Genomic DNA, 27,343 nt, shown 5'->3' with positions numbered 1-27,343 from the left:
ACTGCTGATCACAAATTAAATTAAAATTCTCTCCTGTAGCACTGCATGTTCACACCCATTTTTTCTCGAGTAGCTAACAGAAAGTAGTTACGTATATATATTACTAGTAAGTATAAGACTTGATTTCAAATAAGTTCATACAGCTCTGTATTATTAGAGTGTATGTTGTAGTACTCCCAACTTCATACTTGGCGAGAATTCCTCAAATAAGTCTGAATTTACTGTACGTACCTTGCATGGCTCACGAAGACCAGAGGAGTTACTTACAAATGGCTATATAAATCAAGCGAAAATTTCAAAACTGTTACTCAAAAAAGCAGTCAGGTGTATGCTAATCACTCGACAAAGATGCAACTCTGCTAGAGAGGCTGGGTTGTCTTTGTGGTTTTGTATTTGAACTGATGTTACCTTGATGCTTGTTTGATGTGGAAGGCATCATAGTGGGCTGGTTTCGGCCAGTATTGCTGGACAACTTGTAAAAACAAGTGGCGGAAAGCAGTGAGGTATAGTATTCTTGATTGCACTAACAGGTAAGTGCTAAATGGCATGGTTGCCACATCACAACTTAATTTTGGCATGGTTGCCACATCACAATTTAATTTAGTCTGATTGTGTCACAAGAAGACATTAGCATTTCAGACTCTCGTAAAGTACTTTTTTAAAGATAGACTTGAGAATAAAGTGCTGCTGTTTGTATAGTTCAAATTTTCCCTTTTCATGTAAGATTATTTTAATGCCGGTTTCTAAAAGAGTATTAAAAGCTGTGTTTTCCTTCTCCAATTCCTTAATCCCATTGCTCAGAGCTTGAAGATTTTGTGTCCTTTTTTTTAGCATAACTAAAGAACCCTTACAGTTGATTGTCAGTTTGGTTTTGATTTAAATATAGGCACTGTAATGTGTATGGTCTTTAATTGATTTCTATAATTGAACTACATTATTTACTTTCTATATTACCCCATATTAAAGTGTAGTTAATGTGGAGGTATATCTCAATCTGTATTTCAGCCCAGCCAGGCGAGAAGGTGAGGGGCCGCCGAGTGGCAAACAGCACCTCCCCCAGCGGTGGAAATATGTACGACAATCAATACGATGCTTACGGGCATCCGCAGCAGCAACCTCAGCAGCAGCAGCCTCCACCACAGCTGTTCGAGGACACCAGCACACCAAATTATGGCTATTCAAATCAAGGTTGGGCTCTTAATTTAGTTGTGATAGGTCTGTTTAAACTTGTAGGATAGATTTGTCTTTGAAAGCCCTGCACTATGTGTAATGATCTCTTAATTTTGTATTTTATCAAAATACAATCCATTCTTTGTTTTTTGTCTTATTACAAAAACAGGTATTGTTGTCAGTGCCCTTCACGTGGTGCACTTTAGGCGTTGCTTCGAAGCATTCCTTCGGCCCTTGGCTGCAGCCACTTTCATTCCTTTGATTGTACTGCCATTCATATTACCTTTCCTCATCGTACAGCCATGAACAACCAAACGAGAAACAATGTTTTGCTAAGTACAACCAAATTGGATAACAACATCCATTTGGCTTGTATTTCAACCATTGTACTATAGTAAACAATTACCCTAGTTTTGGTATAAATTACTTTATGTAGAATAGGACTGATATATTTTTATGCACAGTAATAACTTTGTTCACTATACTAGATCAAAGATCAGCAAGGAAACATACTGTTAAATTTAAACCAAGTTGTAGCTGAAGCTGGGAACACTTTTCGAGCTGCTAATGACTATTATCGTGTATCGGCAACATGGATAAAACTGTAGACTTATGCCATCAAACACAATCGTGGATAAAATTGAGAGAATAATTTTAATCAAAACTTCAGGTCTTGAAAGAAAACATTTTACTGTTGTTTTCACGCTGATGAAAGATAATGTAATGGTAAAGCTCGAACTACGATGAAATCTAGTGAAAATAGCAAAGGGAATCATGTAATTATTTGACTTAATAACACATTGTACAATGAAAAATTATCTTGTCTCATATAAGTAAAGTATCTGGATATTTTATGCTAACTAGAAGCAAGGCAGTTCACTCTGAATTGAGTTAAATACGGCGAAATAAACTCTTATTTGCCATCAGATGATTTCCAAACAAAAACATAGACGGCTTTGTTGGTATTTTATGATACAAAAATGTGAGAATACATACAATATCATTGGATACAGTAATGTATACTTTATGAAGGATTCATGGGAAAGATGCATATTTGTTGTGTTTTTATTTCATAAATATATGTAGCCATCAGAAGCCTGACATCAGTCAATTATGCTGATGTCGGTCTGAATCTAATTCCCATTTCGTGTCCAATCTATTTTTTCTGCTGATATGTCATAGTCAGAATGCATTGAACCTCCAGAATTGGCTTATATTAATAAATTACTATATGTATTGTATATGTAGTATACAGTATACGTACTGTAGGCCAGGCTACTGTTTTCGTATGTATAAAATATACCATGATATCATCATCGTATTCACGAGGTTAACTTGTTAAATGTTATTAATTTTCTTTTTGTACAGAATTATCATGAGCTATGTGCATTGAACCTAGAGAATTAGCTGAAATTAATAATTACTATGCCAAATATGTATAACGTATACTATGTAGTGTAGGCTAGGCTACTCTATATGTAAAGATGGCCCTTATAATCTTAGTGTAGGCTTGGCTATATTCGAGGTACGATTTTTCCAACAAGCCATGGGTTTTTTGGAACCTAACTCCATCGTAAGTAGGAGAATACCTGCTTAATCTCTCTTTACCTATCAGAAAGCCTGACCCCCAAACCATTTGATGTATTGAGGAGCTACTATTTGAGTAATTACTTAGCTAATGGTTTTTATGTGACAGCAATTTAAATTTTGAACTTAGTGGAATTAGTTCTTTTGTTTTTAAGTTGGTGACGAGACCCCGCCTGCTTTCAGGTTTTCTGTTGCTTGTCAAGTCTACACCTGGTGTTGACTAAGCTGCTGCTCATTTGGATTTTTGTTTTCTTCCCATGGTGAAGTATTTTTGGTAGCCATTCGGCATTATATTGTTGACTTTTTATTACATACAGTTTTGCTAGGTTAGATGACTGGCTCTAGCACTTTAGTTTTTGGTATTGCAGCAAAGGCATACCTGGATGACTAAAGCAACCTACGAATCTCACACACTGTATAAATTGCAGAGGACAGATTTGTAATACTGTGGTACCTCAACATACGAAAGGCTCAACTTACGAAAAACTCGAGATACGAAAGCAAATACTACAAAGATTTTTTTGGCTCTACATACGAAAATAGTTCAAGTTACGAAAGGCTGTTGCTGTAAAGTCCCGAGATTCGCCCAGACCACCGAGAACAATTTTAAAACTCCCGCGCCCAGGGCCGTTTCTAGTTCATTAGGCGCCCCAGGCAAGAACTCGTTATGGCGCCCCCCTTCCCTCCAAGTTCCACAACAAAACAACATACTTTATTAATACATCATCTTCATGTATATGTATACACAACAAGGAAAAGTATAGACTCAAAAGTATACAAACTATTTTTGTAAATTTTAATAGAATAACACCATTATACTTTTTTTTATTGCAAATCCTACCCAAGATAAATTGAAAAAGGTAATCTTGCCAATCTAAAACCATAGAACTCAATGCATATATGTTGAGGGCTATGCTAAAACTATTATATACAAGTTTTCTTCACTGATTTTTCATTTTTATACATTCAACTTCCCTGCCAGATATATACTTAGCTATAGACTCCGTCGTCTCCGACAGAATTTCAAATTTCGCGGCACACGCTACTGGTAGGTCAGGTGATCTACCGCCCTGCCCTGGGTGGCAGGACTAGGAACCATTCCCGTTTTCTAATCAGAATTCTTCTGTCGCCCGGGCCATCAACATTGTTGTTGGTTCCTCTCGATTGGTTTTTCTTTTTTCACCGGCAATTGATCTTCTTGACCGACTTTTGGTGACGTATCTGGATTGTTGGATTGGCATACGCTTTTGTGGACTGTTTTGTTGGACTTGATTTTGAATTTTTCTTAAAAATGTCTGACTCTGGAATGGTTGTGAGACGTTGTGTGAATGTAGGCTGTAAGGTGAGGTTGCCGAAAGCTTCGGTAGACCCTCACACTGTATGCAAGGGTTGCAGGGAGTATGAATGTTCTTTTACTAATACTTGCAAGGAATGTGAGAATTTGAGTGAGAACGAATGGAAGAATCTAACTAATTATTTGAAAAAGTTAGAGAGAGAAAGAGTGAGGAAGGCTTCTTATAGAAGTTTAAGTAGTTCGAGATCTGAACTAATTCCTAGCTTGGGATCTTCCCCAAGGGTAAGTATTGCTACTTCTCCTTCCATTGCAGCCCCTTCTCCTATTGCAGAACCTGTAGATTCAGCAAAAGAACTTGCGGATCTAAAAGCAGCCTTCAAGTTGATGGAAAACAAAATGGCTGCCATACAAGGTAAGGCTAGTGATTTTTCAGTGGACAGTGATATGAGTGTCCCCAGTGTAGTGGAGGGGGCATCTGGTCGGCTCCGCAACGCTCCTAGGTCTAGACCTCTTCCAAGCTCACATGCCCAGAGGAGAACGGAATGTCGAAAACCGAAAGGAGGTTGTGGAGAATCCCCACCGATCAGGTGTCCCTTCGGCGGTTTCTGTGACAGACTGCCAAGGATCGCTATTGCAAAAGCGTCCTGCGTGAGTGTTTTTCGTCGTCGGGATCTTCATCTCCGAGACGTGATTGGAGGGATTCAGATCGCTCTCGACCACTCAAGAGGAGTTGGAAGGCTCCGACGATTGACTCGAGCCCAGAAAACTTCCCTGAGGAGTCTCCTTCGGGAGTTAAGAAGGCAAGAAGAGCCATTCTTTCAACCAGAGTGAGAAGGAGTCAGGAGGTGGAGGCTATGGACTCCTCCCCTCCTCCTTCCCCTCCTCCCGAAGAGGATAAAGAGGAGGCTACGAAGAGGTTCATGATGGCTATGCAAGAACAGATTTCGTCTTTTGTAGGAGTCCTTTCAAAGGAGCCTCCTAGAAGGAAAGACTCTTCCCTTCCGATCAAAAGATCCTCCAGACGTATGGAGGTATCGGCCGCCAGGATCGATGCGCCTACTCGAGGTGAGGCTTCCTGTACGAACGTGGATGAACCGATCAGACGTATGGCACCGGCCAGGAGTGAGGAGTCACCCAGGAGGCAGGAGCCAAGAGCCAGGAGTGAGGAGTCACCCAGGAGGCAGGAGCCAAGAGCCAGGAGTGTGGAGTCATCCAGGCAGGAGTCAGGAGTCAGGAGTCAGGAGTCAGGAGTCAGGAGTCAGGAGTCAGGAGTCAGGAGTCAGGAGTCAGGAGTCAGGAGTCCGGAGTCCGGAGTCCGGAGTCCGGAGTCCGGAGATCAGGAGTCAAGAGCAAGATGCAAGAGTCAAGAGCCAGGAGCCAGGAGGCAGGAGTCGGAGACTCTTTCCTGGAATTTATGACTCTTCTCCAAATAGAAGCTCCTCTCCTTCAGATCGTAGGAGGTCTGGGAAGGACTCTCCCTCCAAACGAGAGCTTTCTCCTTCGTCTGATCGAGGTTTGGACGATTTGTCTGATGACGAACCTCCGGCAAATGAAGGACTCTCGAGTTATAAGGTCTTAGCCTCATTGTTGCTACAAGAGTTTGGAGACTCTCTTAGTCCGGCGGCTCCTCCTTCTCCTCGTTCTCTCTTTTCGAGCTCGGCTACGGCAAAATCTTCGGCCTTTCTGAAAATGAAGCCTGCAATTTCGATGAAGAAGGCACTCCATTCTTTAGATTCTTGGATGGACAAGAAGAAAGAGTTGGGAAAGACGGTATTCTGCATGCCTCCTTCCAAACTCCATGGAAAGAGAGGTATTTGGTATGGGACAGGAGAGACTATGGGTCTTTCTCTTCCTGCCTCGGCAGATATGGACTTTTCCAATTTAGTGGAGGCCTCTAGACGTCACTCTTTAGGATCGGTCAGATCGACGTGGAGCACTTCGGAGTTGAACCACTTTCTAAAGGGACTTTTTGTCACTTTAGAAGTGTTCAACTTTCTGGATTGGTCACTCGGAGTTCTGGCCAACAAATCTAAAGATCCAGAGTTTCTTAAAACCCAGAGATTCTCCATAGCGTCCTGTCTTGCATGGACAAGGCAGTACAGGACGGTTCGGGAGAAGTGGCTTCCCTTTTTGGTGCTGGTCTTCTGAAGAAGAGATCAGTATATGGATCCCTATTATCAAAAGGGGTTTCTCCGAGCCAGAGGACTGCTTTATTGTTCGCCCCTCTGTCGGATCATCTGTTTCCTTCTCAGTTAGTGAAGGATATATCTCGCTCGCTAACTGAGAAGGCGACACAGGACCTACTAGTACAAACGTCCAAGAAAGGACGCCCTGTAGTGTCGACGATTAAGAAGGACTCTCGTCCTCCTCAGCAGCCCTTTCGTGGAGGTGCAGCGGCTCGTCCCCCTGCCAGAAAGAAGAGCTCTGACAAGAGAGGAAGGTCTTCCTTTAGACCTTTCAAGAAAACCAAATGACTTGTTGCTCCTTCAAGCACCAGTGGGCGCCAGACTCCTGAACTTTGCAGGAGTATGGGCAAAAAGGGGGGGGAGCCGACCCTTGGTCAGTCTCGGTCCTAAAGAAAGGATACGTAATCCCCTTCGAGGACAAGCCTCCTCTAACATCTACGCCTCGGGAACTGTCAGCGAGGTACATAGACCCTGTAATGAGAAAGACTCTCCTTCAAATGGTGGAACAAATGTGGGAAAAGGAGGCCATCGAACTTGTGCAGGATCCACACTCCCCAGGATTTTACAATCGCCTTTTTCTAGTACCAAAGGCATCGGGGGGGTGGAGACCAGTTCTGGACGTAAGCGCTCTGAATCGCTTTGTTCAGAAAAAGAAGTTCCGTATGGAAACGTCCGCTTCAGTAATGTCGGCTCTTCGTCCAGGAGATTGGATGGTCTCTCTGGACTTGCAAGATGCGTATTTCCACGTTCCCATTCACCATTTGTCAAAGAAATATCTTCGGTTTGTAATAGGAGACAAGAATTTTCAATTCAGGGCTCTGTGCTTCGGTCTGTCTACAGCTCCGCAGGTATTTCACCAACCTGATGGCGAATGTGGCAAGATGGCTTCACCTAGAGGGAATAAACATCTCCCTCTATAGACGACTGGCTGATCAGGGCCAAGTCGGAGATTCAGTGCTTGGAGGACTTATCAGTAACAAGAAACATGATAGAATCGCTGGGATTACTCGTGAACCTCGAGAAGTCGCAGCTGATCGCCAGCCAGAGCTTGGTCTATCTGGGGATTCAGATGGATTCTCGGGGTTTTCGAGTATTTCCTTTGCGAGAAAGAATCACTCTCGAGGTTTTTGTTCCGAAAAATCTCGAGCCTTCTTAAGAGAGAAAGAGCAGTTCAGCGAGAATGGGATATCTGAGCCTTTTAGGGACCCTGTCCTCACTAGAAAAGTTCTTCTCTCTGGGGAGGCTTCACCTTCGCCCTCTTCAGTTTTTCCTGAAAGGGGTGTGGAGTTGGAAGACGGGACAACTCTCGGACATCTTCCCTCTTCCACAAGAGATAAAAGATCACTTGAAGTGGTGGATCCTTCCTCTTCAAAAGAACGAAGGTGTATCGCTTGCCCTGCAGAACCCAGACAAGTGTTCTATTTATTCCGACGCTTCGGAGTCGGGATGGGGAGCGACGCTAGGAGCAAGGGAAGTGTCAGGCACCTGGACAAAGGAACAGGTGTCCTGGCACATCAATTGCAAGGAACTAGTGGCCATACACCTAGCCTTAAAGTTCTTCGAAGAGATAGTCAGAGGCGGGGTGATACAGATAAACTCGGACAACACCACGGCTCTGGCTTACATACGCAAGCAAGGAGGCACGCACTCTTTCTCCCTCTTTCAGTTAACAAAACACCTGTTAACCTGGACAGAAGAAAGAGGCATAACTCTCCTCACAAGATTTGTACAAGGGATAAAGAATGTGAGAGCAGACAGACTGAGCAGGAGGAATCAGGTCCTTCCCACAGAATGGACTCTACACGAAGAAGTGTGTCGAAGTCTTTGGTCCCTGTGGGGGAGACCTCACATAGACCTGTTTGCGACGTTCCTCTCCAAAACAAGAGTAGAGGATCTTTTGCTCTCTAGTGGAAGATCCGAGAGCCTTCGCAATAGACGCGTTTCTCCTGGATTGGTCGGGTGTGGACGCCTATGCCTTTCCCCCGTTCAAGATCCTGGGGGAAGTGCTCAGGAAGTTCGTAGCTTCAAAGAGCACGAAGTTGACACTAATAGCCCCATTTTCGCCAGCCCAGGAATGGTTTCACGGAGGTACTGGAGTGGATAGTGGACTTCCCCAGATCTCTTCCAAACAGACCAGATCTACTCAGACAACCCCACTTCGAGAGGTTTCATCACAACCTCCCAGGTCTCGCTCTGACTGCCTTTCGACTATCGAAAGACTTGTCAGAGCGAGGGGCTTTTCTCGCAAGGCTGCGGGCTCTATCGCTAGAGCCCGCAGAGCTTCGACGAGAAGAGTATACCAATCGAAGTGGGAAGTCTTTAGGAGGTGGGGTAAGAGTCAGAAGCTGTCCTCCTCCAGTACCTCTATAGTGAATATTGCCGATTTCCTCCTCTTTCTGAGAGAGGAATCACACCTATCTGTCTCAACAATAAAGGGATACAGAAGCATGCTGTCTTCAGTATTTAGAAATCGAGGGCTAGATATTGCAGACAACAAAGATCTACACGATCTAATTAGATCCTTTGAAACTTCAAAAGCAGCAACTCCTAGAACACCTAGTTGGAATCTGGATGTGGTCCTGAAATTCCTTTACATCTGGCTTCCTTCCGCGACGTCACTAGGAAATGCTTATTCCTGTTGTCTCTCGCTACAGCCAAGAGGACGAGCGAATTGCACGCTCTAGATTCCACAGTGGGGTTCAAAGGAGATGCTGCCATCTGTTCGTTCCAGACAATGTTTCTGGCGAAGAACGAAAACCCGTCAAAACCTTGGCCCAGAAGCTTTGAAGTAAAAGGTCTATCTAACCTTGTAGGCAGAGAGACAGAGAGGTCTCTCTGTCCAGTGAGAGCTCTTAAATTTTATTTAGAGAGGAAGAGACAGATGGAAGCTTGTCAACAAGGTCTTTGGTGTGCGGTGAAGAACCCCAAAAGACTCATGTCCAAGAACGCCTTGGCTTTCTTTGTGAGAAGCGTAATTACGGACGCTCACAAGAACTGCTCGGAGGAATCCTTCGGTCTTCTAAAGGTTAAGACCCATGAGGTGAGAGCAGTAGCAACGTCCTTGGCGTTCCAAAAGAATATGTCTCTTAAAAAATATCATTGAGACTACGTATTGGAAGTGCAATTCAGTGTTTGCATCTCATTATCTGAAGGATGTGAGAGTGACCTATGAGAAGTGCTTCTCTCTAGGTCCATTTGTATCAGCAGATACAGTGCTGGGTCTTGGAGCAAAGACTGATCCTTAAAATATTTTGATTTTATCGTACATAAACCCTCTTGTAAGATATGTGCTTGGTTTTCTATTAGCAAGCTCACGGATGTCGCACGGGCGCATAGTGTCATTGCTGGTAGGGGATCAGGATATGTTATGGCTAGTCGGGGAGTACAAAAAAATTTTTTTTTTTTTGTATATTTTTGTATAAATGAAAGTGTAATTATGTTTCGAGTTTTTGGTTGTTTGTAAGGAGTTCGGGGATAACTCCTTGCAATCTTAGAACTAACATGGATGTTAGGATCAGGTGATCGGGATCGGTGTTGTGCTCCTTGAACAAGGTGTATTGTCATGTTAGTGGAATAGCACCCAATGACAAAGGCCTTTAGGCTCTGCCGAGTAAGTGGATAAGACCCATTGGCAGACCCACAAGAACTCTTAGCCATAGATCAATATCTCGCTGAGGCTCTTGAGGCTAAGCAGACTCCAAGGCAGTAGCCGCGAAGTCTTCAGCCTAATAAGGTAGGAACCAGGTTTATTAATACCTACAACATATGTTGTTTACCTGTCTATTTCAGTAGTTAGCTGTCTCTTACCCACCACCAATGGGTGCTAATCAGCTAAGTATATATCTGGCAGGGAAGTTGAATGTATAAAAATGATATTGTCATGTTACAATAAAGTTTTATACATACTTACCTGACAGATATATACGATTAATGGCCCACCCAGCCTCCCCGCAGGAGACAGGTGGAAGAGAAGAATTCTGATTAGAAAACGGGAATGGTTCCTAGTCCTGCCACCCAGGGCAGGGCGGTAGATCACCTGACCTACCGGTAGCGTGTGCCGCGAAATTTGAAATTCTGTCGGAGACGACGGAGTCTATAGCTAAGTATATATCTGTCAGGTATGTATAAAACTTTATTGTAACATGACAATATCATATTTAAAACCTGACTCTTCTTGACTTTCTTGCAGCAAAATCATCTATAGTGTCATCATACGAAATCTGTTTGGATATTTCTCTATTAATACTAATTATTGCCAGCCCATTTAGGCGCTCCTGACATAGTAGACCTTAAATATGTTTTAATGAGCTTAAGTTTAGAGAAGTTTCTCTCTGCAGATGCCACAGTCACAGGTGTAGTGACAGCAATTCTTAATGCCCACATGTTTGGATAGATCTCTTTCAGGCCTTTCTCCTCCAGAAAAACAAGGTCTATGTTGTCATATTTTGTTTTGGGCATTGTTTTGGAAATGACTGCATCTCTACAATCAGTTCATCATAATTTAAATCAGAATGATCCCCAGATGTGAGTGTATTACACAAATCTTTTGCCTGCTTTTCTAGCTCACTAGATGTCAGGTCAGAGAAGTTTATGAGAACACTGAATTTCTTTGCAACATCACTCATCATTCCAGTTCTCTCTCTCAGAGATTCAATGGCCATATCCACAACTACATTGAAAAATGAAAACTCCATTTTTTAAGGCATCGGTAAATAGGTTCATCAGGGGCCTCATAGGAAAACTGCCTATTGCAATACACCCCCTGAACACCACGAACAGCCCTGGTCACTTACCAGCCCGAACCATCATTTATTAAAAATTTACCAAATCTTTGGTTAAAAATAAACGATCAGTGTTGCCAATCTCCTGGCAAACACCCTCGTTACCTAGTTACCAGCCCACCGCTAGTAGCCCTGCCTCCACGGGCCGTCACACCTGCCCTCTCACGTCAATCACTATCGTTCGCGGTGGATTACAGATGTATCCACAGCGAACTCCTTTTTGGTCTTGCCCTGGCCTTCATTTGCACCTTTGATTTGATTGAATTTGGTGACGAATTACGCATCCCTTTGGATTACGGTTGGATTGCTCTTAATACCTTGTCATTAGACATTGATTCTGCAAAGCAAGAAACAACACAGGCTACGACAACGACTACTGCATCCTCGGCCACGACATCACAAAAAACGACGAGCGGAAGTTCAACAACGTATAGTCTTTGCCAACAATGCAAGAAAAGGATGAGTACCCTATGACACGATAGTCATTCCTTATGCGTAAATTGTAGGCCTGTTCAATATAATGTAAAGACCAGATGTTTGGAATGTCAGGAGTGGTCTTTGGACCAGATGTTAGGGTATCTCAAACATAGGAAAGGTCTCGTATTAAGAAGTAACTGTAGGCAGGAAGAGACTAACGTAGATCAGATAAGACTTAGAGACAGTGCTCTTTAAGAGACTTGAGAGTACGCTGACATCGAGTATGACATCTCTGTTAACCGATTTTATGTCAAGATTATGTGAGGATAGATCGAGCAATAGGGATACTGAAATTACTAATCGTTCTGTTCCAGCTCCCCTGCCTGTTCCAGAATCAGCCCTAACCGGTGCTGGGGTTATGGGGATCCGCAAGCCCACGGGCAGGATCCGCCGTCCCCCCTGGCGCGGAGCAGGCAGTGTTGGCAGCAGATTCCCCTTCCCTCGATGTGTAAGTTCTCAGGATGATAAAAACTTAGGTCAGATATAGACGAGTAGGGATAATAGGCTACATAGTGTTTAGTTTAGGAAGAGAAGTGCAGGCTTCTTCGGGTCGGTTTTCTATTAAAAGTAGTAGTTTTTAGAGGCACAGTGTCCTTAGAGCATCTTTAGGCTTTTTTCCTGCTTCGAGTTCCTTGCATCAGAAGCTTTAGGCCAGGGTTGGTCTTTCAGATATGCTCCTTCGTCTTTAAGGTTACTTTCCTCTACGTATACGATACGATAATTGTTAATATCAACTAATTCTCCGTTCAATGCATATTGACTTACGATATTCAGTATGAAGAGAAATCGAATAAAATTAACTACGGTTAGCCTAGTGTTCACGATGATATATCGTATGCATATTCAGTAGCCTAGCCTAACCTAAAGTATTCGCTGTACAAACATATCGGTAGTTATTTTTATATTGGCTAACGCTGTAGGCTTAAGGCATTCTTGACTTCGGATAATTCAATACAGGTGTAATTAAAAACGAACGAGAATCCGATCTGAGGATAATTAATATGAATGTAATCGAACAGAATGAAGATCGATTCTGTCCGACTAAAGCATTATAATTGTATTATGTTGTATCATATTGGCGTAGTATAAACACTAAACTCGGCAGTCATTCACGCTGGAATCAGCGGATGACGAATACGGGTTTGCGTTGCCGTATCCATCTCATTCTCTCCTGATTGACTAAAATGACTAACGTAACAACACTCTCACTTATGCCAAGTTTGTACAAACGTCTTAAAGGAGACGTGTCTTCAACTATGTTGACATTTAATATAGTCAATGAGGTATCTATCTTGGGGCATATAATCAGATGTCAGATATAAGGAATTTGTATGTATGACATCTTCATACGTTTAACAGACTATGCCGTCAGTATTTACATTGAGCTTATGTCAATTACAGTTACAAATTATTACCAGTCGTATTATCAAATTACAATGACAACTGAAATTAATATTAGGCCTAATAAAGTTAATTTAATTACCTTTAAATATTATTTTATTACTTTTCAATTAAATTATAATTACACTAGCTTGTCGTCAAACAGCACTATTGTAAGGAGGTGTGGTTTAGACAGACAAGGATGCCGGTAGTCTACTGTCTATTTTTTTTTTTTTTTTTTCTCCTTGGCTTCAGATTCAACCATATCACTTGGTCTCGGCTAATGTTTTTGTCCTTAGTTAGCATATTAATGAATATCTGGATACTTAACTTATGTAACGAAGTCATACTGTTCGTCTTACGATGTAATTTAAGACCAAAATTTGACTGATACGTCTCATTGGAAGCTAGTTTTTCCCTCGGGTTAGATGGCGTTAAATTTAGGATTCCGTTCGTTTTTCACTCGTTTTCATAGGTATTACGAACCTTACACTTTATATACGTTATTAATCCTTTGTCTGTGTGAAAACAACAGTAATGAGCTCTTTCATGCTATTAGTTTCTTTTACCACGGCTGCGTTGGAATTCATACATAAGCTCGGGACTTCTGCCCAGGTTGCTGATGAACGTAATTTTGCTTATTAGCTTCAGCTGCATTTATAACATGAATACAGTAATTACCGTCCCACGCGGATGAATACAATAACGGATGTTGCTATCGGATTCGATTACTGTCACACGCTGATCAATACAATAAAGTGATGTTGTTATAGGAGTCGATCGCATTAGCAACAAGTTCTCGTTCGGTTGTTCATAGCTGTACGGGGTTATACGAGTATTATCGTTAAGATAATACCCTTTTAACTTGCTGCAATTTGCGGAGGTGGAGATATTAGACGATCGTAATTTCTCTCTCTCTCTCTCTCTCTCTCTCTCTATCTCTCTCACTCTTGTGGCTCTTCCTGAGTTTTTATCTCGCGCGCTCTCTCCCCTTTTCCCTGATTTATATTCTCTCTTTAATCCTAGACGATTGTGTTTTCTCTCTCTCTCTCTCTCTCTTCTCGTCGTCATCTTCTCTATCTCTCTCTCTCTCTCTCTCTCTCTCTCTCTCTCTCTCTCTCACTTTTCTGATTCATACTCATCTACTCTCATCCTATTTTCCACGCTCTCCTAACACTGGACTCATTGTGCAACAGAGGTTTTTCTTCCTTTCACACCTTTTCAAACTTTCTCAATTTCCCTTCAGCGCTGACTGACCTCATAGGTCCCAATACTCGGCCTTTGGCCTAAATTCTATTTTTAAACCCAACAATCTTGCTGTCTGAGTTAGTATTAGAGTAGGGAGCGAATATTCGGAATATGTATAAGGTATTCATGATATGATATATCACAAGAGGATTTTAAGTATTAGGAAAGATAGGAAAGAACATGTCTGGTCTATCTGAGGGTTATTCTTCCAAGTGCCAACCAGGCAGAGTACAGACAGGCAGGTACAACACTACAAGAGAGGACATCACTATGATCGACAACACCGTTGTCTCCTCCATACATGAGAGGCCTAAGGCCACATGGGAGTCTTCAGTTTCCCTCCATACATGAGAGGCCGACAGCCACATGGGAGGTCTTCAGATTCCCATCCATACATGAGAGGCCGAGAGGCCACATGAGGGGTAGGTTCTTCAAGATTCCCTCCATACATAGAGAGGCTGAGAGCCACATGGGAGGTCTTCAGTTTTTCCTCTACTCAGGTGAGGCACATAGCCAGCTGAGAGGAAACAGGTTTGTATCCCTTCCGCACTCAATGAGTTTTGACCTTAGGGTAGAGGTGCAGGGAGTTTTTCCCTCCACATATGGCAGGCCTAGAAGGCCACACACGGGAGATTAGCTTGGACGAGTGACAAATGAACTTGAGACTGACTCGCGTACTCAATTATATGACTGACAACTAGTACAGTGGAGGGCCGGGCAGATTTGATTCCCCACCTCCAAATTAATGTTGTTAATCGGGCTAGTTCAGGTGTTCAGGGGTGTATTGCAATATGAAGTTTTTATTGTAAAACTAATATTGTAATACTACCTGAACACCTGAATGATTCCCACCCTCCTCCCCTCTCATACAGAGTTATTGAGTTATGATTGACGTGAGAGGGCAGGTGTGACCGGCCCGTGAGGCAGGGCTACTAGCGGTGGGCTGGTAACTAGGTAACGAGGGTGTTTGCCAGGAGATTGGCAACACTGATCGTTTATTTTAACCAAAGATTTGGTAAATTTTTAATAAATGATGGTTCGGGCTGGTAAGTGACCAGGGCTAGTTCAGGTGTTCAGGTAGGTATTACAATATTAGTTTTACAATAAAAACTTCATTTTAGTAGTTCTGAGTCTTTTCTGCTTTAGAGCAGCTTTCACATTCATCTCCTCACATATCTCTTTGGCAGATGTCTGGGCATCAGCAAACCCAGTGTCTCTGTAGCTAACAAGGGAGGTTTCAGCCTTCTTGAGAATGTCAACAGCTACATCCAGTTGCATGCATTATGATTGCAGAAGTTTATTCACAGTTTGAACTTTTTTAAGGATATCATACCACACCACCGTACAAATAGAGAACCGGTATGATCCCACCTCTTCTGCTAAGGCTTGTGCTTCAATTTTAATAGCTGGATCTGCAGTGCTTCTCTCACCTCTAAAAGAGCATCTCTCACTTTTGCAGCCTGGAATCTTACAACCTCAACACTGTTGATTCGACCTCTCCCACCGTGTGTCTGTCCCAGGGGATTTCAAAGTTGTGTCCACATGTTTTTTTTAGGGTCGACCACCTTGCAGCTGAGGAGCTCTTTGCTGCATCACACAACCAGATTAACAGTGTGTGCTCCACATGGCACAAATAAAGCCCTGGGGTTTTACTGAAGAAGTCTAACCTGGACTCCCTTGTTTTTTCCTCTCATATTTGCCCCATTTTCATATGACTGATCTCTGCAGTCTTCAAAGGGGATATTAAGCTCTTCAAGTTTTTTTAGTATGAGTCTTGAGAGGTCTTCTCCTGTTGTCTGCTCGGCCCCAAGGAACCCGATAAAATATTCCTTAATTTGTGCAGTGCCTTCAGCTGTAACTATTCGAATTATCACAGATAATTGCTTCTTGTGACTTAAATCTGGGGTGCAATCTAAAATAATTGAAAAGTATTTGGATTGTCTAATTTCGGTTACCATGCACTCCACAACCCTCTTACTGATGCAGTCAATAAACTCATTTTGAATAATATTGCCTAGGTAGGATGTATGACTGGCACCTCCTTGCACCTTCGCAATATGTTCTTTGAGAACAGGGTCAAACTGAGCCATGAGTTCAACTTCTTTCAGAAAGTTCCCATTATTGGGCTGGTAAAGTGTGTATGTGAACCCTCTGAGAGGAAGATTTCGTTCTGCCAGACTATGAATTATAGCCACAAACCTGGTAAGTACCTCTCGCCACCTACGTTATTCATTGTTTATTAGTGCCAGCTCAACTTTGTCAAATGTTTGCCCCTTTTCAATACGACTCTCCAGTTCTTTCCATGACCCCATATTCTTTGTATGTTCTTGACTGTTCTCATGCATTTTGAGTGAGTCACTGCAGTTTTTCCAGTCATTAAAGCCATCTCTGCTTAGTTTAAATGTTTTCTGGGAAAAGAGTTTGCAACAAAAACAGTATAAACTATCTTTTTTCTTGGAATATGGCAGCCATGTTCTTTTGATTTTCTCCCCTCTACTTTGGGCTCGTTTTTCCTCTTCCTCCTTTTTTCTTTTATTGTTTGCTGCACCTGACAGCTTGGACTGCCTCTTCATGATTGATAAAAGCTTAAATGCTTGACAGCTGCGTTGACATCTTAAGAAGACTTAAAAAAAGAAGTAAAGATTGGAGTAAACACGATGCTTAGAACTTAACTAAGGTGGCGTCGCGAGCAGGCGGCTGTCTTAGTTTTAAAGTTCCTTTGATACTGACGACATCTACCTATCCAGTGTCGCCAACTTTTCCGAAACATTAAACAACGTTGCATCAAGTATTAACACTTCCATTATTCATTTATTTTCTCGTTTACACTTGTATTTATTTATTTAAATTATTCACGCAAAAATAATACTTCTCTCATTTATTTATATATTAATTTTGGTTGGCAATTTGGCGCCCCCCAAGCAAATGGCGCCCCAGGCGACCGCCTGTGTCGCCTGTGCCTAGAAACGGCCCTGCCCGCGCCGCCAACTGAGTAAACTCGCCACCATCCTCCCGCTCTCCCATTGGTTCCTGATGCTAGTCACCCCATAAGAAAGATCCTGCTCTCCTATTGGTCAGCGTCTACCCCTTGTGCTCTTATGTATTCTATTGGTAAAAGGATGTTGTAAATTGAAAAACTTATTCATGCAATACATTTAATAAAAAAAAAACATTAGGTAAAGATAGAATAAAGAATAGAAATGAATGGTTATTATACTGTTTGGTAGTTTCAGTAGTTGAAGAGAGAGAATGAAAATTTGATTACTGTACGTACTGCGTGCTAGGTGAAAGTGGCGATCGTTAGGTACTCGTAAGTGCTGAACGTAAACAGAAGTTTGGAAGCTTCTTTTTTTTTTTTTTTTTTTTTTTTGATTGTTTATTATAGTTAATGGTTACTTAATAATTATTTGAAATGAGTACATGCAATACATTTAATTAAAAAAATTGAGAATTAGATATAAAGTATAAAATAAATCAGACTGCCAACAAATATGTATTTTCTAGAATTCTTCTTCTGTTTTAATATTACGTATGTTACATTATAGCTGTCAGTAACTCGGTATCTCCATTAGGTAGAGATAGAATAAAGAATAGAAATGAATGGTTATTATACTGTTGGGTAGTTTCATTAGTTGAAGAGAGATAATGAAAATTTATGGGTTACTGTGTGCTAGGAAAAGTGATTGCTTGGCGATCGTTCGGTACTCGTAAGTGCTGAATGTAAACAAAAGGTGGGAAGGTTTTTTTTTTTTTTTTTTTTTTTTTTTGTATTATAGTTAATGATTAATTAATTAATTATTTGAAATGAGTACATACTGATTATTTATACATTTTATTGGCATATTCTAAGCTTTTAGCTTCTTAGGTTTAGATGTCAGAATCATAGACTAGGCTACAGTAGCAACTGCTAACATAGGCTAGGCTTATTGCTAAGGGACATATGCTAAAGTCCTAATATATGCAGTAAAAATGGGGTTGAACATTACATGCAGTTGAATATTACTCAAGTATGTATACAGTATTTTGCCTTTTTGGAGTCATATTTCTTCCGTCGGATCGGTGTCATAACCCTAGAACATGTGTTGTAAGCCTGGAAATATAATTTACTGGGGTGTTTTTGTAGGGCTTGGAACGGATTAGGCATTTTACATGTAAAATGCGGTTCAAGATATGAAAAGCTCATGATACGAAGGCCGCCTCGGAACGGATTAACCCCTTCTTTACCGGGTGGGTGAGCAGAATGTAAACATTGTGTTCGCTGCCGAACTGAATCTCTCGGTAGTGACTCGAGTTTGGAGGGGTGCCCATCGTAAAAATATTTGCCAAAAATACACTAATCAAGACAGGCTAATGAAATTATCAGGTATTATTAGCACTATAATAACGCATATTCTCTGTTAGTTTTATCATCCTACAGGGAAAATAAATGATTTTATGAAAAAAAATGTGAAACTCAGTGTCCCTTGTACAAGGGACACTGGTGGTTCGATGAGAAAACTACGGTCTTGAATAGAAATTCGGTCTTACAGAATGTTGGTATATTGCACCTGGAACATGCACATAAAGTATTATCAAAATAGAACAGTAAATAAGCACGTAATAACAAAAAAAAGAGCAAAAACTAAAGCGAAAGCCCCGCCAATAAATATGGAAATCGCAAATTTTATAGTATATCTTTCAAAAATTGGGCGATGTCATTTTCTACGTTTTCTAAGATTAGTTTCATCACAGAAAACAACTTTAGGGGCATTAGGGGTATCTAAACTAATTTTTCAAGTTTCTTGTCCTCAGAAAAAATCGCTTTTTTGCTTTTTCTCTGGTTTGGTTTTTTATATATAAAGTTACTATAAGGCTTTATTTCTACCTTCATTTATCTGGTGTTCATATCTTTTATTTGTAAAATGTAATAAGTGAATAAATAAATAAATACAGTAAATGATGATACAACTGGTTTTTTACTTGGGTAGAAGTTATTACATGTTTACGCTTGTCTGGTTTTGTGATTTTTTGTTGAGACGCAGTTCATCTGTCACCTACACACTACTATAAGCAGTAATAATACTATTTTTTGGGGTTCATCATACGTCTGGCATCGTGTCATACTGTTTATTTTGCTCCAAACTCTTCAAACCGAAATTACAGAATGATTGGAAGTCCCTATCTGAAAAGAGGAGTTTTGGTGGTACTATGCGTACCACCTTTATGCACCCGGTGCGGTATAGTAGACTTCAATGGTGGTACCCACCTACCTCCAAACAAACTTTCGGTAATGAAGAGGTTAATTCCGTATGTCAAGGTACCACTGTATTAGTTTGACCTGCGACAAGTGTAAGAACTGGACAAAACAAAGGGAAAATTTAGCAAAGTTAGAAAGGGATCATAAGAGGAAGGCGGTTGCTAAGGCCGGTGATAAGATAGCATCTAGCCAAGTATTGAACCCCTATTGCTAGTAATAAGAATGTTGCTGTGTCTTCCCTTTTGCTTATTCCTATTGGTACTCCTGGATCTGTTCATTCTCAAAGACCACATACAGGTATTCTCCTACTTACGATGGGGTTAGGCTCCAAAAAAACCATCTTTTGCTGGAAAAATTGTATCGAATATAGCCTAGCCTAGGCTAGGGTAATCAGTACCATCTTTACATATGGGGTAGCTTAGCCTATACTATACAGTATACTTTATACGTATCCAATATAGTAATTATAAATTTCAGCTAATTCTCTAGGTTCAATGCAGATTGGCTTATGATAATTTAGTACAAAGAGAAATTGAATAACACTAACTAGAGTTAGGCTAGTATGTATACTATGGTATGTTGTATACATATGAATACAGAGGCTTAGCCTACAGTATATGTACTCTATACTACATTTACGGTATAGTTATTATTAATATAATCCAATTCTGGAGGTTCAATGCATTCTGATTATGATAATTCAGTACAAAAAGAAAGAAACAATTGGACATGAAATGAGAATCAGACAGACTCAATCAGACTCTCTTCCATCCTACTTTCCTCGACTCTCTCCAAACAATTGATTCATAATGCAGCTGCGAGGTTTTCATCCTGTCACACCTTCAAAACCTTCTTACTGTCAGTTTCAGTGCTGAATGACCTCTTAAACTCTACATTCTATTCAATTCCACCTCTTCTTTGTCGTCAGCTTTGCCCAATTCTATAAGGGGTCACTGTTTCCTATTAGCTTCTCCATCTTGCTGTCCAATGCATCGTGACTTCACTTTTCTCCTGCATGTTATTTGCTAACTGACCTGTTCTTAAACTTAAGCTTCAATTTAAGGTATTTATCTCAAAATTTATCACATCTAAAGTGGTAGCATAATTAGAAAATAATTTTAATAATGTAGCTAATAAGTACAGAAATCTATTAAGTTGAATTGTTACTGTATTACTGATTTTGCTGAAACCTCACGCTTAAAAAAACTTTGTTTTTGGTTTTTCCCTAAATGGGGGTTAGTGTCGGCAGGGCAGTGCACCTCATGCACGGTGCACTGTAGGTGTTAGTGAAGGTTCTTTGCAACCTCCGTGTGAGCCCTGGCTGTCTTTGTTCCATCTTGCCATCCACCCTCTCTAAACAAGTATTTCGTAATGCAGCTCTTAAGGTTTTCCTCCTGTTATGCCTTTCAAGCCTTTCTGGTTTCAATTTCCTTTTCAGCAGTGAGTGACCTAATACAATACAGCCTAATTCAGCCTTAATACAATTTAGGCCTTTGGTCTAAATTGTATTAGGGCTGTCGCTGCAACCCCTTTCATTCTTTTACTTTATCTTTATTCATATTTTCTTCTTCTATCTTACTTTCCACCCTCCTCTAACAGTTGTTTTGCAGTGCAATGGCGAGGTTTTATTCCTGTTACATCTTTCAAACTGTATTACTCTCAATTTTCCTTTCAGCACCAAAAGTACCTCATAGATCCCAGCTCTTGGCCTTTGGCCTAAATTGTGATTTGTTCCGATACGTAATACAAACCCTCGGTCCTTTAACAATAGGAAGGTAACTAGCGGCAGCTGGGACGGTCGTAAGCTTCGAACAAGGGGAGAACGGTAGTTAACTGCTTGTCCGATCGTGCGCGCGCCCGCGCGCCCGAGAGGTGAAGAATCACTTTTGCTTTCGGCCGCGGGTGTGAAGGACGTGTTCGTCATCGCTCTCTGCCCGCTTCATCGTCGTATGCTTTGTTTATATTGTGTTTTCTACTAATGGTTTGTTTGACTTGAAAATGAAACTGTAAGTACACTGTTTTCATCTTCATTACTTAATTATGAATCAACATGGAGCTATCGCCGTAGAGACGGCGATTTCCGCTCTTTTCATGAATTGAACCCTTGAATTATGTCTCGGTGCCGAGGGCACTCGCGCCGAGTCATGTATTTTGGGCGAAAGTGTGTATGTAATTGAAAGATGTAAGTACTCTTTTTCATTATATTTTTGCCCTGTGCGTTCGTTGCCGAGAGCTTGATTGCGCTCGGCACGAACCTCTTATTTTGTATGAATAGAAAGCAATGAAAGTGGATTCGCAATGCAGTTTTCTTTTCATTTTCATTTATTAATTGCATCAAATTTAATTTTTATTGTAGTGTCTTACCGAACAATTATAGAGCCGTGATTTCCACGAGCGGCAGGATACTAAATTCAAATTTAGCGCGTCGGCGTCGCCAACACTGGTGGTGATGACGTCATCTCCCTCCACTCGCGGGAGAACCAGGTACAACTGCCCAGGTGAATCCAATTCTTTTCCTGCCGGCGTCCGGTGAACATCGGTGGTCGGTGCGGTTGGATGACTTTGCTTCGCTTTTTTTCTTGTGGAATTGATCTTCGGAATTGGTGAAGTACTCTTTTTGGCGTTGTTGTTATTTTGCTTTTTATTTAGGCGTTGCCATGTCGGATTCTAGTCCGTCGGGAGTTAGGTTTTGCATCTCAGGATGTAAAACTAAGATTATCCAAGTTAGAATATGATTCTCACACTAAATGTGTTAAGTGTAGGGGACAGGTTGTTCAGCAGATCGAACATGTAACGAGTGTAGTGATTGGACTGATTCTCAATGGAAGTTTTTTAGTTCATACTCGGAGAAATTAGCTAAAGACAGAATTAGAAAAGCAGCGCTTAGGGAAAGTAGACTTAGCTCTGCTTCGTCTTGCGATGCTTCTGTTCCTTCTGTTTCTCCTCAAATTGTTATGTCTCCTTTAACTACACCTCCTATTCCTCCTACTAATCCCACTTCTCCGGCTTCCCGTGTAGTTTCTTCGACACCATTGCCAGTCTGGAATCGAGGTTAGATCAGAAATTTTCTTGGTACTAGCGAATACGGTTTTGCAACTTGGTAATTCAGTTGAGACGTTTTTGGAGAAAGCGGTTCAGGTAAGAGTGTAGTTGAGGGTGCGTCTGTCTGTCCTGACACGTCTCCTAGACAAAGGTCACTGTCCAGCTCCCCCGCACCGGGGAGAAGACATACCGGAAGTCCAAGGGAGTCGATCGGGATTTGCCCACAGACAGGCGCCTCTCTTGTTGAGCCTGTTGCGCTTCAACAGGGCTCGGTTAAGCGTTGGAAAGGTGTTGCGGTCAGACGCCTTTCGAATGATTCAAGCGATTCGTCTCCGGTCGCGCGGCGCTCTTGGCGAGATTCGCCCGTTTCGCGTCCCTTAAAGAGGCGTTCAGGCGCCGATTCTTCGCCTCCTCCAGTCAAGCGGTATAAGGAGCCTGAGAGTAGGGTTGCGCCGCGGCCGTTAGCGGCTCGTTCGTCGCCTCAATCTGTGCCTTTTTCGGCTCCATCTACTAGTAGAGATTGTGGTTTTAGCGCTGTAGCTAGCAGCTAAGGGTGTTTCTTTAGGCGCTTTTTCGTCTGTTACGCCTGATGCGCCTGTTTCGCCTCGAATTTCGGCGGCTCAGAGCGAGGCGCAAGTAGTTTTTCCGCCTCCTGCTGAACATTTAGGCTCTTCCAAGCCTACGTTAACTGTTTTTGATTCGTCTCTGGCGCCTTTGCGCAAGCAGTTAGAGATGTTAACCAACTGGATGAATGAGTCCAAGGGTGGTTCGAAACCTTCAGATCCGGTTGTAGTTCCGTCTACTTCTTCGGCGGTATCGGAGAATGAAGAAGTAGAGGAGGAGGATTCTCATCACCTCTCGTGTTATTCACGTCTCCTTAGATTTCTTCTGGTATCTTATCCAGATTATTTTGAGAAAGCGGCTCCTTGCTCCCAACTTCGACTTTTTTGATGAGGAGGAAAACTTCAGACCCTCTCCTCCCAAAACTTGTTCTATCTAAAGCGGTTAGACATTCGTTGAAAGAGACTGAAAAAGGATGGATTCTATGAAAAAGAAGACTTAGGGAAGGCTCTTTTTGCCTTACCCTCCCTCTAAGTTGCTTCGTAAGAGGTATAGGTTTTATGTAACTGGGGAAGCTCCTTCTCTGGGAGTTTCTGCCTCCTCCCAGGGAGACTTCTCCAGTTTAATCGACTCCTCTAGAAGATCTGCTTTCGCCGCAGCGAAAGTTTTCTTTACAGCGCCTGAGTTGGACCACGTTGTAAGGAATCAATTTAAACTTTTGGAAGTCTTAGCTTCCTTGATTGGACTATTGGCGCTTTAGCGGCCAAGATCGAAGATTGTCCTTCTCTTTCTCAGGAGTTAGCGGAGGATTGGATTGGTGTTCTGTCCTGTGCGGACAAATCCATTAGAGTTGGATGTGATGAGTTAGCTTCGCTCATCGCCTTTGGTACCCTTAAGAAAAGGCAACTTTGGTGCTCCTTTGCTTCTAAAAGGGTTACTTCCCAGCAGAAGTCTGCTCTATTGTTTGCTCCGTTTGTGAAAGATAACCTCTTTCCAGACGATGTAGTGTTGTCAATTTCGTCTGCGCTAGATAAGAAATCTACTTCGGATTTACTGGCACAGTATACTAGAGACCTAAAGCTCCTGTGGAGACTGTTCCTTCGGTTTCTCCTCTGGCCCAAGTGCCTTTTCGAGGGAGAAAACCCAAGCGCTTCTTTCGGCCGAAGTCGAATTGGCGACCTCAGTCTAAGGCCTCGGCCAAGGTTAACAAACCTTCCAAATGAAAGCTCGGTTCTTCATGCACCAGTGGGAGCCAAGCTGGCTATGTTTTGGGAGGAATGGGAAAACAGAGGAGCAGAAGCCTGGGTAGTGCAAGTACTCAAGTTCGGCTATCGTATTCCTCTCGTTTCACCTCCCTCGCTCTCACCTGTGCCAATTCCATTCCAGGCATACTCTCCGGGCTCAGACAAATTTCTGGCGCTAGCCGCAGAAGTGGAAGCGCTTGTTCTCAAAGAAGCGATAGAACAGATAGAAGGGGATTTTCCTCCAGGCTTTTACAATCGCCTTTTCGTAGTTCCCAAGTCATCAGGGGGCTGGAGGCCGGTTTTGGATGTGAGCGCCCTTGAACTTGCATGTCCAGAAAACAAAATTTCATATGGAGACCACTCGGTCGGTTCTGGAGTCCATCAGACAGGGGGATTGGATGGTCTCTCTGGACATGCAAGACGCTTATTTTCACATTCCGATACATCGCGAATCTCGGAAGTACCTGAGGTTCATGTTCGAAGGCAAGGTGTTTCAGTTTCGGGCGCTTTGCTTCGGACTAGCGACCGCTCCTCAAGTTTTCACCAGGGTTCTATCCCCGATAGGAAGCTGGCTGCACATATTAGGAGTAAGAATCTCCCTCTATCTGGACGATTGGCTTCTCTGGTCGGAATCAGAGAGTCGGTGCATGAAGGACCTTGGAACAACTCTGGATCTTGCCAGAAAGTTAGGAATTCTGGTCAACAAACAGAAGTCCCAGTGGTTCCATCTCAGAGCATCCTTTATTTGGGGATGATTCTGAATGCTCAAGTTTTTCGAGCTTTTCTGTCCCCGAAGAGGGTTCAAGGCGTCTGGAGACAGTTCAGGAGTTCTGGACAAAAAGGTAAGTTCTGCCAATCAGTGGATGAGGCTCCTGGGGCAAATTGACGTCAGTGGAGAAATTTGTGACGTTGGGAAGACTGCACATGAGACCTCTGCAGTTTTTCCTGAGAGTCTCTTGGTGCAGGAAGACACAACCAGACTCGATTACCTTTCCTGTCACAGATCAAATAAAAGAGGACCTAAGGTGGTGGCTCTCTCGAGCAAGGTTGGAAGAAGGGTTAGATTTACGACCCATCCTCCCGAACCTACAGTTCTTTTCCGACGCATCGGACACAGGTTGGGGAGCCCTACTGGGAAATCAACGGACTTCAGGAGCTTGGTCGGAGAAGGAGAAGAAGTTCCACATAAATGTAAAGGAACTGTTAGCAATTTTCTTGGGGCTCAGACAGTTTCGGAGTTTAGTAGAAGGTCGAGTAGTGGCAGTGCATTCCGACAACTCCACGGCTCTCTCGTACGTGCGGAAAACAGGGGGGACTCAGGTCTTTCTCTCTGTACGAAGTAGCCAAGGATCTCCTCCTGTGGTCAAACGAAGCGAAGGTTCAGCTAGTCCCGAGATTTGTTCCGGGAAAGATGAACGTTCTGGCGGACGAGTTAAGTCGTCAACAGCAAGTGTTACCTCTGGAGTGGACTTTGGACAACAAGATTTGTCAGAAACTTTGGCGCCTTTGGGACGACCGTCAATAGACCTGTTCGCGACATCAAGGAACAACCGTCTTCCTCTCTTTTGTTCTCCAGTCCCAGATCCTCTAGCTTGGTCGGTGGACGCAATGCTGTTGGATTGGTCGGGTCTGGAAGCTTATGCATTCCTCCGTTCGGTCTAATAAGAGAGGTGCTGAACAAGTTCATGTCGCACAGCAATGTAACACTAACGTTAATCGCTCCCTTTTGGCCCAGGAAAGAGTGGTTCCCGGACCTTCTCCAGTTGTTAGTAGACTTCCCCAGACTTCTTCCTCCAGAGAAGTGGCTTCTCAAACAACCGCACTTCAAGAGGTTCCACCAAAACTTGTCCGCTCTAGCTCTGACAGGGTTCAGACTGTCCGGAATCTTGTCAGAGCGAAAGGATTTTCAAGAAGAGCTGCAGAAGCTATCGCTCGTGGTAGGAGAGAGTCTTCTAACAAACTCTATCAAGGGAAGTGGAGAATCTTCAGAGAGTGGTGTAGAAGTGCTAAAGTCTCTACTTCTGCGACCTCTTTAACAGAAATAGCAGATTTTCTTCTATTTCTTAGGAACTCTAAGAAACTGGCTCCTTCGACGATCAGAGGATATAGAGCCATGCTCTCTTCGTTTTTTCGACATCGAGGTTTGGATATTTCCTCCAATTCAGATCTGTCGGACCTCATTAGGTCTTTCGAAACCACTAAGCTCCCGCAAGATACAGTGACTTGGAACTTAGATGTGGTGCTTAAGTTCCTCATGGGGCCACCGTTTTGAGCCTTTGAAGTCGGCTTCACTCAGGAACTTGACTAAGAAGGCACTTTTTCTTATTGCACTAGCTTCTGCTAAGCGTGTCAGCGAATTGCACGCTATAGACAAAAGTCGGTTTCTCTCAAGGCAATGCTGTATTTTCGGTATCTTTGACCTTTCTAGCCAAAAATGAGAATCCTTATAATCCTTGGCCGAGGAGTTTTGTGGTAAGGAACTTATCTGATTTGGTTGGACATGAGGAGGAAGAAAGGCTCTTATGTCCAGTCAGGGCTATTAAGCAGTATCTGTTTGCCACTAAGGGTATTAGAGGACAATCTTCTAAGCTCTGGACCTCGGTTCAAAATCCCTCTCGTCCTCTTTCTAAGAATGCTATATCGTTCTTTATTAGAGAGCTTATCAGGGAAGCTCACTCGCAGTCCGAGAACGACAATCTTTCCGTTCTGAGAGTTAAAGCTCACGAGGGTTAGAGCAGTGGCAACTTCTTTAGCATTCAGAAAGAATTTATCTTTAGCTTCGATTCTTCAGAGCACGTTCTGGAGATCGAATTCGGTTTTTTTGCGAGTCATTATCTCAAAGAGATAGAAACGGTTTTTCGAGAATTGTAAAAAACGTTAGGTCCGGTGGCGGTTTCTGGCATGGTGTTGGGAGAAACGGCACAGGGGTCGTCACCTCTATGCTAACTTTTCACCTTGAATAGGTTGTCGAGTTCAAGGGAAGCTGGGGGTACTGAGTACCTGGGATACTCACCAGTCTGTTAGGTCAGATTTTACAATGGTTGGGTATATATGTTTTTAAATCTGGTGTTGGTGACAAATGTTTTGTATGATTGAATTTCTGGTCTTAGCCCAGGGCAAGGGCAATCTTTGTTGTT

The 27,343-nt window shown here is 42.5% G+C and overlaps 1 protein-coding gene across 5 annotated transcripts in view; it reads left to right on the top strand.

Annotated features, from left to right (window-relative positions):
- Nucleotides 1-27,343, top strand: part of LOC135199392 (protein YIF1B-B-like) — a 143,323-nt gene that overhangs the window by 59,500 nt on the left and 56,480 nt on the right. For all 5 annotated transcript variants that reach the window (XM_064227380.1, XM_064227383.1, XM_064227384.1 and 2 more), the window contains one exon: nt 1,006-1,188. In XM_064227380.1, the coding sequence (XP_064083450.1) occupies nt 1,006-1,188 (183 nt within the window). The remainder of the gene's footprint in view (nt 1-1,005; nt 1,189-27,343) is intronic.

This window comes from Macrobrachium nipponense, chromosome 25, assembly GCF_015104395.2.
Source record: "Macrobrachium nipponense isolate FS-2020 chromosome 25, ASM1510439v2, whole genome shotgun sequence".
NCBI classification, from domain to species: Eukaryota; Metazoa; Arthropoda; class Malacostraca; order Decapoda; family Palaemonidae; genus Macrobrachium; species Macrobrachium nipponense.
Note: the sequence above shows the minus strand (reverse complement) of the source record. Positions and strands in the feature narration are given on the sequence as shown.